Raw genomic sequence first — 11,710 nt, forward strand, 5'->3', positions numbered from 1 at the left:
GCTGCAAAACTCTTAACATCCTGATGTTGACCAAGGGGAAAGGGGGACGTTGCGAGGCCCCCTCCCGCCGCTGCCACGGTGCATCCTCGGTCCCGGAGCAGCACGGTCCTCCTGGACCTGGTGCAGCAGCGGGGCGTTCGGCCTTCTGAGCGCTGGACGTGTGGCTCCCGGGACGGGTTTGGTTTGTTTCAGTTCCTTGCGGATGCACTAGTTCAGTGTGGACGGCGGCGCCACTTGGCCCTGAGGCAGGGACGTGGGGAAGCCGACTCTCCTGGCCTCGGGGTGGCTGACACTGTGCACACACGCCAGCCAGTCCCACTGAGCGGAGCAGAGCGCGGGGACCAGCTCGTCCTGTGCGTCTTCCCTCCTCTGTCCCCTTGCGTCTCGGGCACAGATGCCTCATGAGCAGCCCCCAAGCGTCTGCAGCAGCCCCCCACCCACATCACTGACTCAGGCGCTCGCCGGCGGCGCCCGCCGCGCACGCGGTGAGAGCAGCCTCGCCTGGCAGCCTGGGAGCGCGCGGGCCAGGCCTCCCTGCCCTGCCAGCCGGCCGGCCGTCTGAAGACACAGCAGGGCCTCGATTCCCGGGGTGGGTGTTGTCACTCACTCAGAGGAACCCTGTGCTCCTAACGTGCTGTCCAGGGGCGGGGGCCTCCGGACAGGGCGTTGCTTCCCTGTCCCCAAACTGTCCCGCAGGGAGCCTGGTGCGGCGCCCTCCCGTCTCCGGGCCCCTCTCTTCACCTTCGTGCTGCCTCCTCAGGACCTAACGGTCCCGACCCCTCGTCCCTGTGGACGGAGCTGCAGACTGCATGGCTGTGCGCTTTGGGCGACAGCAGGGCGGCCGGCTCCAGCCCCCGCTGTGGCTGAGCAGGGCAGGAAGGCAGAACTGCAGTCGGACTGTGGCTCCCTGTTCTCAGACGTCAGAGAACTGCAAAACCTAGTGAGCCGAGAGTGAATCACCTGCAGAGGAATCACCTCCACTCACCTGCCAGAGGGCCTGACTGCTTCCGGAAATTGACCAGCGGGTTAACGTGGTGTGTTGGTCACCCTTTCCCAGCACCCGTGACCACTCTCTGGCAAGCCCACGGCCCCTCTGAGTGTTGCTGACCTTCTCCTGCTGTCTTTGCTTCACGGCTGTGTTGGGTCGCCTCTGCTTCTCGGAAGTCCTCAGGGACACGGGAACGCAAAGAGGTCAGGCCGTTGTGTTTCTAAGGTGCAGAAGCCCAGGGGACACAGTGTCCCAGCTCTCTGCATACACGGGCCCCCCTGAGCTTCCCAAGAACCTTGGGGGGCTCAGGTGTACCCTGGTTCATCCATTTCACAGGCAGGAGAGCTGAGTCCCAGACAGGCCGCGGTCCTCAGATACACTGAGTTCCCAAGCCTGAGATGCCAGCACCTGCCTTAGACAGAAGAGACTGGCAGGAGGTCACGTCCACGGTCAGAGGTGAAAGCCTTCCCTCCTCTCGGTTGTGAAGAGTTTCAGAAACGGGAGTCGAGAGAACAGTCCCTGGCTCCCAGCATCTGGCCCAGCATAGGTGCTGGGCCCCTGCTCCTTCCGAGGCTTGAATCACTCAGGACAGCCGTGCGGCGCTCTTGTGCACGCTGGGGAGCTCTGTGTCCTCTGCCAGCCCAGCCCTCGTGGTGATTTTGACTGAGACATCTATAACGTAGGGGGTGAGGCCAAAATTACTAATAGTATTCTCAGTGGAAGGAGTTCTGTGGCTTTGTTCTTGGAATTTGGAGTAACTATTTTTTTTAAATTATTCTTTTGTGAGCCATGGAAGGAGGTAGAGTTTCATTAAGCTTAATTAAACTGCAGATCATTTATCAGCAGTTCTAAACTTTTTTTGCCTTCTCAAAGACCCTTTGCATTCTTAAAGAATTCCAGGGAGGGAGTTCCCATCGTGGCTCAGTGGTTAACAAACCCGACCAGCATCCATGAGGACAGGGGTTCTATCCCTGGCCTTGCTCAGCGGGTTAAGGATCCGGCGTTGCCATAAGTTGTGGCGTAGGTCACAGATTTGGCTCGCATCTGGCATTGCTGTAGCTCTGGTGTAGGCCAGCAGCTACAGCTCCAATTCAGCCCCTAGCCTGGGAACTTCCATATGCTGTGGGTGCGGCCCTAAAAAAAAAAACAAAAAAAAAAATCCAAACATCGTTTATTTATATAGATTATATCTATGTTTGCAGTATTAAAAATTGAAACTAGGGATTCTGGTCATGGCGCAGTGGTTAATGAATCCGACTAGGAACCATGAGGTTTCGGGTTCGGTCCCTGGCCTTGCTCCGTGGGTTAAGGATCCAGTGTTGCCGTGAGCTGTGGTGTAGGTTGCAGACACGGCTCAGATCCTGTGTTACTGTGGTTGTGGCAAAGGCCAGTGGCTACAGCTCCTATTCGACTCCTAGCCTGGGAACCTCCATATGCCGAGGGTGCGGCCCTAGAAAAGGCAAAAAGACAAAAAAAAAAAAAAAATTGAAGCGAACTTTTTTTTTTTTTTTAACCTAAATAAATGCTCTGTGTTGTGTGCCCCTGTGGATTTTGTGTTTGTCCTACAGCATCATTATGATGAAAGATAATAATTCAGCAAAGATTGAATCCCAAAAGTCTTGTACTTAAAATAAACCTTAACTCCAAGTTAGAACATGAATATTAGTAAGACAGAAATTACAGTAAAACCCGAGTCCCCACGGTGGCAAAGCGGGTTAAAGGATCTGGCGTTGTTGGAGTTGCCGTGGCTCAGTGGTTAACAAACGCCACTAGTATCCATGAGGGTGCCGGTTCATTCCCTGGCCTGACTCAGTGGGTGAAGGATCCGGCTTGCCCTGAGCTGTGGTGTAGGTCACAGACAAGGCTCCAGTCCCACGTTGCTGTGGCTGTGGTGCCGGTCAGTGGATACCACTCTGATTGGACCTCTGGCCTGGGAACCTCCGTGTGCTACAGGTTCGGCCCTAAGAAGACAAAAGACCAAAAAAAGAAAAAAGAAAAAAAAAAAAACCACCACTCCCAAAAACAAAGGATCTTGCGTTATCTCTGCGGTGGCCTGGGTGGCTGCGGAGGCAGAGACTCCGTCTTCATCCCAGTGCCGTGGGTTAAGGGGCCAGTGTTGCCGCAGCTGTGGCATTTGTGGCGGTAGTTGCTTATATTGCATCACTGGCCTGGAAACTTCTGTGTGCTGCAGGTGCGGCCATAAAAAAAATGACAATAAAACCGAAGTGTAATATATTTGCTGGTATGTTACCTTCTCAGGCTGCACTGGGGATTCTTGTTGCGCTTGGAATGGAGAAGCCTTGGTGGTTTGAATTTCTCGGTTGTTCCTTTTTCACCCTTTGATTATGAAGACTTTGAAACATTCAGTAACGCTGAGAGAATTTTCCAGTGAACACCTGCCGCCTAGCCCCCTCGACTCCATCCGCACTTTGATTTTACTTGATTTACTTCCTCTCTTCAGCCACTGAGACATTGTATTTTTTGATACACTTTAAAGTAAGCAGTTGTTTTGGCGTTTTTGCTGTGCTTTGGTGCGTTCTTATTCTTTTAAACCCCGTCTGCTTGTAGCCTCCCTCTGCTGGGGATTCTCTTCCAAAACACAGAGTGCAGAGTTACTGGAGGGACCGTTTCTCAGGCCCCTAAAGAAGATGCGATTAGAACATAGGGACAGAGCTGATCTGTCGTGACGGCTTCAGGAACCCCAGGGCTCGGCTCTCTCCATGAACCCCGGTGGAGATGCACAGAGCAGGGGGACGGGGGTCGCTTTAACTTCTCAGGCTTTGCTTGGAGCAGACAGTGAACTGGTCCCCACGAAATAGAAGAATCTTGCAAGTGTGTTGTTCCATGGTGTCCAGAAGGCCTCCTGCGGGCCCTTGAGAGCAGTGGTTCAGGTTCAGGAATTTGAGTGGCCTCTTGATGTCATCAAGACATCATGGACAGCTGGAGGGGTCCGCTCTGGTGTTTACACCTTGGAAGTCGGTGAATGCTGCAAATGAGGGGCTCCCCCCGCCCGCCTGGCCCGTGGTTAAGCACGTCCCAGGGCACCGTTGGAGTGCCCCTCCCCACCCCCCATCTTCCATGCCGTCCTTGTCAGGTGTGCAGCGGGGCCCTGTACCCCTCCTTGAGCACCCTCCTCTGCAGCTGCTCTGGTGGAGGGTGACAGCTGTCCCCCTCGGGGCACACCTGCTCTTACTCTCTTGCTTGGCCTCCTGGGCTCCTGGTGGCTCCCGGGCCAGGCGGCGGCTGCTGCTGCTCTGTTGGTGACGCTCAGGTATGTAGGTGCAGCCGGACCCCAGCCCCGTGAACCTGCTGGTCTTGGTCCCGCTCCAGATCCCAGACAGCCCCACGCCCTCAGACGGGATGTCTCAGGCGGGACCGTGATTTCACCGCCACCCCAAGCTGTCTCAGCACTGGCGATGGATAGCAGCGTTCAGGGTCTCCCAGGAAGGGAGGCCTTGCAGCCCAGGCAGGCCTGGCCCGCAGGGCCGTCGCCGTGCCTTCTTCTAGGCCCGCAGCCACCACCCTTGCTCAGGCTTCATCCTCTGGGCCCTGTGTGCCTGCTCCCCAGCCGTGGGTGGGCACCTGCCAGGTGATGCCACAGCTCCCCTTGTGCAGGGATGAAATGGCTGTGCCCAGGGTCACAGAGCTGGAAAGTGTCACGTTTCAGACCAGACCGGTCTGACTGCAGAGCCCTTGGGTCCCTGGCCTCCCCCGTGGGTTGGGGGCCAGCCCATCTGCCTGGCCTCCTGTCACTCGTCTCCACCATGACACCTTCCTCCAGCACAGATGCTGTCACACCTGGGCCTTGTCCAGCATGTCCCTTTGCCCGAAGGGCTCTTCCCTTTGAAGACTAGCTCAGAGGTACTGCTGTGGACTCTGATTCTTTCATCACTATGGCCGCTGCTGTGCCCCGTGCACCCTGAGGCTGAATAAAACGCTTGCTGTAATACGTAAGCGAGTGAGATTCATCAGACCCCACCTTCAGCTGCCATCCCCCTAACCATTCAAGTGGAACGTGTGTCCGTTTCCTATCTTTGCTACTTTAGAAATAGCTTTGGAGTTCCTGTCGTGGTTCAGTATCCGTGAGGATGCGGGTTTGATCCCTGGCCTCCCTCAGTGGGCCAAAGATGCGGCGTTACCGTGAGCTGTGGTGTAGGCTAGCAGCTCCAGCTCCACTTCGACCCACGGGAACCTCCGTATGCCGCAGGTGCAGCCCTAAAAAGACAAAGAAAAAAGAAAAATGTCTTTTATCAGCTTTCTGTTTTCTGGATCATGGACTGCTTTTGTTTCTGTCTGTATTTCTGGAGAACTGACAAGTTCATGCAGCGTAAGCCAGATGATAGAAAAAAGTCAGAGAAAGAAACAATTGCAGAGTTCTTAAGTATAACATGACCTAAAAAGATGGGAAGAGGATCCGTTTAATCCGAGCAGTAGTGAACGTTCAAAATTTAACACCAGTTAAAAGAGGCAACATCTTAAAAAATTATTTCCATTAACAGAGACAACTAAGTGAGAAAGTAAGTTGATATTTTAGGAACATTATTATGCAGCTGAGACTTCTAAGAATACATTTTTTTTCAGAGTTCCTCTATAGCTCAGTGGGTTCACGTCCTGGCATTGTCACTGCTGTGGCTTGGGTGGCTTCTGTGGTACAGGTTCAGTCCCTGGCCTGGAATTTCTGTATGCCGGGCGTTTGGCCAAAAAAAGAAAAAAGAATACAGTTTTTCAATTTTTAGGTGAAAACTAGATTTCAGTAAATTTGTTGCTGTTGTTCATGGCACCACAGCTCACGCCAGCGCCGGATCCTTAACCGCTGAGCGAGGCCAGGGATGGAAACTGCACCCTCATGGATGCCAGTCAGATCGTTAAGTGCTGAGCCACGAAGGGAGCTAGTAATGGTTTTTTTTTTTCTTTTTTTTTTTTTTTTTTTGTCTTTTTAGGGCTGCACGTACAGCATATGGAGGTTCTCAGGCTAGGAGTCAAATTGGAGCTGGAGCTGCAGCTGCCGGTCTGCACCACAGCCACGGCAACACCAGATCTAAGCCACGTCTGCAGCCTACACCACGGCTCCCAGTGGTGCTGGATCCTTAACCCCCTGAGCGAGGCCAGGGATGGAACCTTCATCCTTATGGATGCTAGTCGGGTTCCTTACTGCTGAGCCACAAAGAGAACTCCCCCCCCCCTTTTTTTTTTTTAATTTCAGTAATAGAATTTTAAAACTGGAGGCATCATCTGTGTTCCTCTGGTTCAGTTTAAGTATGAAGACCCCAGGTTCTATTGTATGGAACTTGAGAGAAGGTGTTTGTGCTAGAAAATTTTTTTCATCTTTTCCCACAGTCACAAATAATTACCTCTACTGTGATATTTTTGTTTTTTGGGTTTTTCTTTTTTGTTTTGTCTTTTTGCCTTTTCTAGGGCCGCTCCCATGGCATATGGAGGTTCCCAGGCTAGGGGTCTAATCGGAGCTGTAGCCACCGGCCTACGCCAGAGCCACAGCAACGTGGGATCCGAGCCACGTCTGCAACCTACACCACAGTTCACGGCAACGCCGGATCCTTAACCCACTGAGCAAGGGCAGGGACCGAACCCGCAACCTCATGGTTCCTAGTCGGATTTGTTAACCACTGTGCCACGACGAGAACTCCTAAGATATATTTTTTTTTAAGCATGGTTTTGGTAACTTTTGAATTGGTTCCTTGTTATTGAGCATTTTAGAATTCAGCTGTTTAATAAACATACGTGAAATCAAGTACAAGACATAACAGGAACTACCAACTACCTGGGTTTTTCCAGAAGATTTCAGGGGAGAAAGGGAAGGTGTTTCAGAAGAGGGCCCTGTCCTTGGGCCTGTTAAATCCATTATCTGTGGTCTCTTTTTGTCTAAGTACTGATGGGGCCGTCAGCCCTTGGAATCTGTTGAGGCCACGTGGCAGTGAAGGGGGGTGTCCCTTAGGCGGTGGCCGTTTAGCAGGCGCTCCCCAGGCTGAAGACAGGGGAAGCCTGTCCCGGAGGAGTGGTTTTGGGGTCAGTCGTCCTCCCAGAATGGTCCGCGGCTCCACCAGGCCCTGCTCACACCATTGAGGATGCTAGTCTGGGCCGTGACCTCGGTGCCGTGACCTCAGTGCCCTTCCTGTTTTCCTGGCTCTTCTACACAGGTCTAGCCCGCCCTCCTTGTGCGGTTGCGTTAGTGTTTGGGTTTGTGAATTAGCTGTGGCTCCAGTTATCAGGATGGTCGTTGGGAGCAGTTGCACCCTCACTGTAGGCTGTGTGCTCTAACTCGGGTCATTGGAGAATTCCTAGCATGCCTCTGGAATAAGAAAAGAGGAAGCGTTTGAACACACGGAATGTTATTCTATTTTATTTTTATTTATTTATTTTGCTTTCTAGGGCTGCTCCCGCAGCATATGGAGGTTCCCAGGCTAGGGGTCGAATTGGAGCTGCCGCTGCCGGCCTGCACCACAGCCACAGCAACGCCAGATCTGAGCCGCATCTTTGACCTACATCACAGCTCATGGCAATGTCAGGTCCTTAATCCACTGAGCGAGGCCAGGGATCAAACCCACAACCTCGTGGTTCCTAGTTGGATTCGTTTCCGCTGCGCCACGACGGGAACCCCTCAACACGTGGAATTTTAAAAGGGAGAAGCACGCCATCCTTTTCTTTGTGTCTCTCCTGTGAGCAGGCTGGTGGCCTGAGTCCTCTGTCCCAACCCCATATGTCCTGCACAGCCCAGACCCTGGGAGACCCTCCCATCTGCCCTCCACAGAGCACTGTCCCCTCCCAGCCCCTGCAGACGCGAAGGTGCGTGTCCTGGCTCTGCTCTCTCCTCTCCCTGCAGGTGCTGCATTGCTGCCTGGCCCCTCAGGGTGGACCCAGGTTGGCTTGTGCTTTGCCAAAGTGTTGGGACTTACTGTGTGGGCACAGGGCTCACAGGGCAGTGAGAGGCCGGCGGCCGCGCTGTCCGCCAGCCGACTTCAAGTGGGCCTCAGCAATGTGTGTGTGCACAGAGGTCTATACCCTCAAATGGGGAAACACGTTCCAGATCTGGGGGAAAACCAGCCGTGATTCTGCTACCAACACAATGAACTCTGTCATTTTTCAGAATATATTTTAGTCTTCCTTTTCCATTTTAAACAACTGTGATGATGTTTTACATCGATTTGTGATTTTTCAGGTAGTATGTGAGCATTTTTTCCTGTTTCCATTTTTATAAATGTGGTTTGTAATAGCTCCAAAGCTGAGGGTGTGCTTACGCGTCTTTTAATCCTAGTTAAGCATCCCCCAGCCCCACCTCCTGAGTTAACCACCATCTCTGCCTCACGGGCCATCGGGGATCCACACCCACGCCCCATCCTCAGCGCCTGTGTGGACACAGGTACGGCTTTGGGGGAGCAGGGACCAAGAGAAAAACAGCAGAACTGGAGCTCCCGCTGTGGGGCGGTAGGAACAGTGGCTTCTCTGCAGCACCGGGACGGAGGTCCGACCCCTGGCCCAGCACAGGGGGTTAAGATCCCTGACCCAGGAGCTCCATCTGCCTGGGAGCGGCCCAGAAAGAAAAAATGGCAGCAAAGCCACAGAACTTTGCAGGTGGGGATTTTGTCCAGAGCTGCCCTCGTGGTGAGGGGCTGCGGGCCGGTGGCTGGTGACACTGACACAGGCACCGTGTTGGGGATCTGATGGTTTTTAAAAGCCTCACAGACATTTCAGGGCTGTGATCCAAAATGCCTCTTTTATTTGAAAACAGCTGAGTGGCATTCATCCGCTTTTCACATGTTCCTGTCCAGAGATGAGTCACTTCCTGTCTTCGGTCCAGTTGGGGTTTTTTCTTACTTTTTTCACAAATCCTGAGAGTTAGTCCTGGAACTTTTAGGCGCACGTCGTGTTCTGGGGCCTGGTGCGTGCCGAGCACCTTTCTCTGTGTCCACTGACTGTGTGCTCTGCTGTTTAACAGAGTAGGGCTCTGGCTCAGGGTGAGGTCATCGTGGGTCCGCTTTTAAACGTGGTTGGGAAAAGCGCAGGGCTGTTTGTTTGCTGACAGTCGGCCTGAGGAAGCGGGCCAGGCTCGGCGAGCAGTTTCACGGCGCGCGGTGGGAGGTGCTCGACGGCCAAGTGGACTCTTGTCTTTGTTTTGCCAGGAAGGAAGTGAACGTTACTATTTTTTTAGAGTAATTCCTTCCTGCAAGATGCTATTTTAAGCCTCAAGTGCTCTGAACCGATTGGGTTTTTGTGTGTCCCAAGATGCATATCACCCTTGGTGCAGCTTTGCAGGCCTTTAGGGAGGCTCACGAGAGAAACACTCAGGGGCTGAAAGGTCTTTGCCTCGAAGGACCGTACCCTCTGAGTGCGAGAGCCCAGCCCCTGGCGTGTGGCCCAGCGCGTCGCAGGAGCCTCGGAAGGCGAGCTGGGGAGTGAGCGGCTGTGGGTTAGAGGCGGCCCTGGCACGTTTTTTCTGCAGAGATGCAGACAGTGTTCCTGACTGGGAGAGGCGTTCGGGGTCTGGCACCACTGCTGGGCTCTGCCGTCGTGGGGCAGAGAGCAGCCATTGACGGGCCGTCACCCACTGGCCTGGCCGTGTGCCCCCGAGACTGCTGACACAGACAGCCGAGGGCGGCCTGCAGCCCTGCCCCGGCCGAGAATAGTGCCGCCTGGTAGAAGCCCCGGGGCTGACCGGGACCCGTGTCTGCTGCAGCAGGGGCGCCGCTGGCCGCGTGTGGCTGCTGTCGGGCTCTTAAGAGGCGCTTGTGCGACCAAGGAATTAGATTTTTAATTTTATTCTATTGTAATTCACACCAGGTTAGGTGGGCTCGTGTGCTCAGTGGCTGCCGTGGTGGGCACTGCAGGGTTAGAGCCTCCCCGAGGCCTGGTGCACAGCGTTGCTGGCTGTTCCTGGGGTGCTTGGACACTTAGGGGAGGAGAGAGGTCTGTGGCCAGAGACCTTGGCAGTTGTTGTTACTGGAACTAGGGGTATTTGTCGCAGGTCTTCTCAGAGCCTTTAGTATGCTCATGTACACGGGCAGGCTCCAAAAAGGAGTTTCCCAGATTTGTCCCCAAACTTGTGACCGTGCAGCTCTCTGGGAGTGGCCCTGAGCATCTTGTGGGGCCATGTGACGGTGCGGCCTCCGAGGAGAGCTTTGGGAGTGTCACAGGGCAGGCTTGCTGCGCCTCGTCGAGGCTCACGTTAGACAGGTCCTGCGGGTGGCAGCCGTCTGCGTGGCACCCGCCGTGGGGCCTGCGGAGGGAGCTCGCCGTCGCCCTGGCGAAGCCTCCCTCGTTGGCAGGGTCTGGCCTCCACAGCAGGGTGAGCTGAGCTTTGATGTCACACAACCAGACGAGGACATGGGATGTGCGCCCCTTACGTGGTTCGGTCTGGAAGCTGCATCACGTTTGATGAGTGTTTTATTTCCCACAAGTATTTCTGCTCACATATTCCGACTTCCCTGGCATCTTAAAGTTGACGTGCTTAAAAGCTTAATTGTGTCATTTTCTTTTTGAGGAAAAAAAAAAATGCAGCCCTGCACGAGGAAGGGAGGCACAAAGAGGAGGAGAGCTTGGGCCTCGCCGACGGCGACGGTCCTTTCTTGTCACGGTGCCCCGTGCAGCTGCAGCCTCTGCATCCTCGCTCGGCTCTTGGAAGCAGCGTTAGGGGGCCGTGGTGTCGCCTCCACGGCCGCTGGCCCGGCCCCTTCAGCCAGCCCTGCCCCGGGATGGGGAGAAGGCCGTGCCAATGGGCGGCTGGGCGGCTGGGTCCACCTGCCGCCCCAGCTGAAAGGGCCACGCGCTGGCGCCGGGCGGAGGCTGGAGCAGGTCGTGCCCGCGCGCCCTCAGATGAACGCGTGTTCTCTTTGCAAGCACCGCTCCTTGTCTGTTTTGATTTTTGCCTCTTTTTTTCTGTTTCACTCTTAAATTCGCCCTCACTGCGGAGCGTGCGGCCTCCTGCGTCCCTCGTCCGCCCTGCGTCCAGGCGAGCTCACCCCGACGCGGAGACCCGGCGGCGGCGCCGGCGCGGAGCCTCCCTGCGAAACCCGCTGCTGTGTTGACGCGATGATCACGTGTGCTTCCAGCCTTCGTTTCATTTTTATGATTTTGTCTGTTGTGTTTTGTTTTGTTTTGTTTTGTTTACTTTTACAGTGAGTGTTGAAAAGATAGACCTGAAAGGATTGTCACACAAAAAAAATGAAAGACATGTTGAATGTTCCTTTGAGGTAAGACGTTAAGTTTTTTTCTCTCTTTTCTCCTCTCAGGGATAGGAAGGAGCACTTGTCACAGATAGACGCTTCTTTTCTCCCAGTAAAAGATGGGTCCTTTGGCAGAGCACCGTGCCAGTGCTGTGGGAGCGAGAGGTGGGCTGGGCCCCGTCGGGGGACCTGCTCCGGGCGGGGCTGGGTGGGCCGCTGGCCTGGCCGTCGGCGGGGAGGGCCCGGGCTCCTGCACGGCCCGGAGGTGACGGTCCGCTCCGGGCCCGAGTGCCAGGGGACGGAGGGCGGTGCGGACCTCGTCCGGGCCTGAGCCCTCCACTCGCTCAGAGGGGACGGGGACTGGGGGGAGTTGGGTGAGACAGTCCCTCAGGGCTCTCGGCACGGGTTCTGGATGGCGCACGCGCCTGCGGAGGTGAGCCGTGCTTCTCCCACACCTCTCGGCCGACAGGAGCGCCCGGGCCTGTGTGTGGCGTGTTCTCCGGACTGCCATGCTCAGCTGCTGGGAGCTGGTCCCCAGAGTTGGCTC

The 11,710-nt window shown here is 55.0% G+C and overlaps 1 protein-coding gene and 1 long non-coding RNA gene across 8 annotated transcripts in view; one reads left to right on the forward strand and one right to left on the reverse strand.

Annotated features, from left to right (window-relative positions):
* LOC146402146 (uncharacterized) overlaps window positions 1–11,710 on the reverse strand; it is a 345,416-nt gene that overhangs the window by 267,725 nt on the left and 65,981 nt on the right. The gene's annotated exons all lie outside the window — the stretch shown is intronic.
* ZCCHC14 (zinc finger CCHC-type containing 14) overlaps window positions 1–11,710 on the forward strand; it is a 73,175-nt gene that overhangs the window by 33,970 nt on the left and 27,495 nt on the right. For 3 of the 7 annotated variants that reach the window (XM_003126814.6, XM_084959261.1, XM_005664297.3), the window contains exon 3: window positions 11,117–11,190. The exons of 3 other annotated variants lie outside the window; for them this stretch is intronic. In XM_003126814.6, the coding sequence (XP_003126862.4) occupies window positions 11,117–11,190 (74 nt within the window). Of the gene's footprint in view, window positions 1–5,887; window positions 6,435–7,406; window positions 11,191–11,710 lie in introns of those variants that run through there. One more of the 7 variants, XM_084959262.1, reaches the window with a different exon arrangement.

The sequence above is a fragment of the Sus scrofa genome, chromosome 6 (genome assembly GCF_054392235.1).
Source record: "Sus scrofa isolate SSC_HxYL_T2T_F1_AM1 chromosome 6, Sscrofa_HxYL_maternal_Yorkshire_Landrace_v2.0, whole genome shotgun sequence".
Classification (NCBI taxonomy): Eukaryota; Metazoa; Chordata; class Mammalia; order Artiodactyla; family Suidae; genus Sus; species Sus scrofa.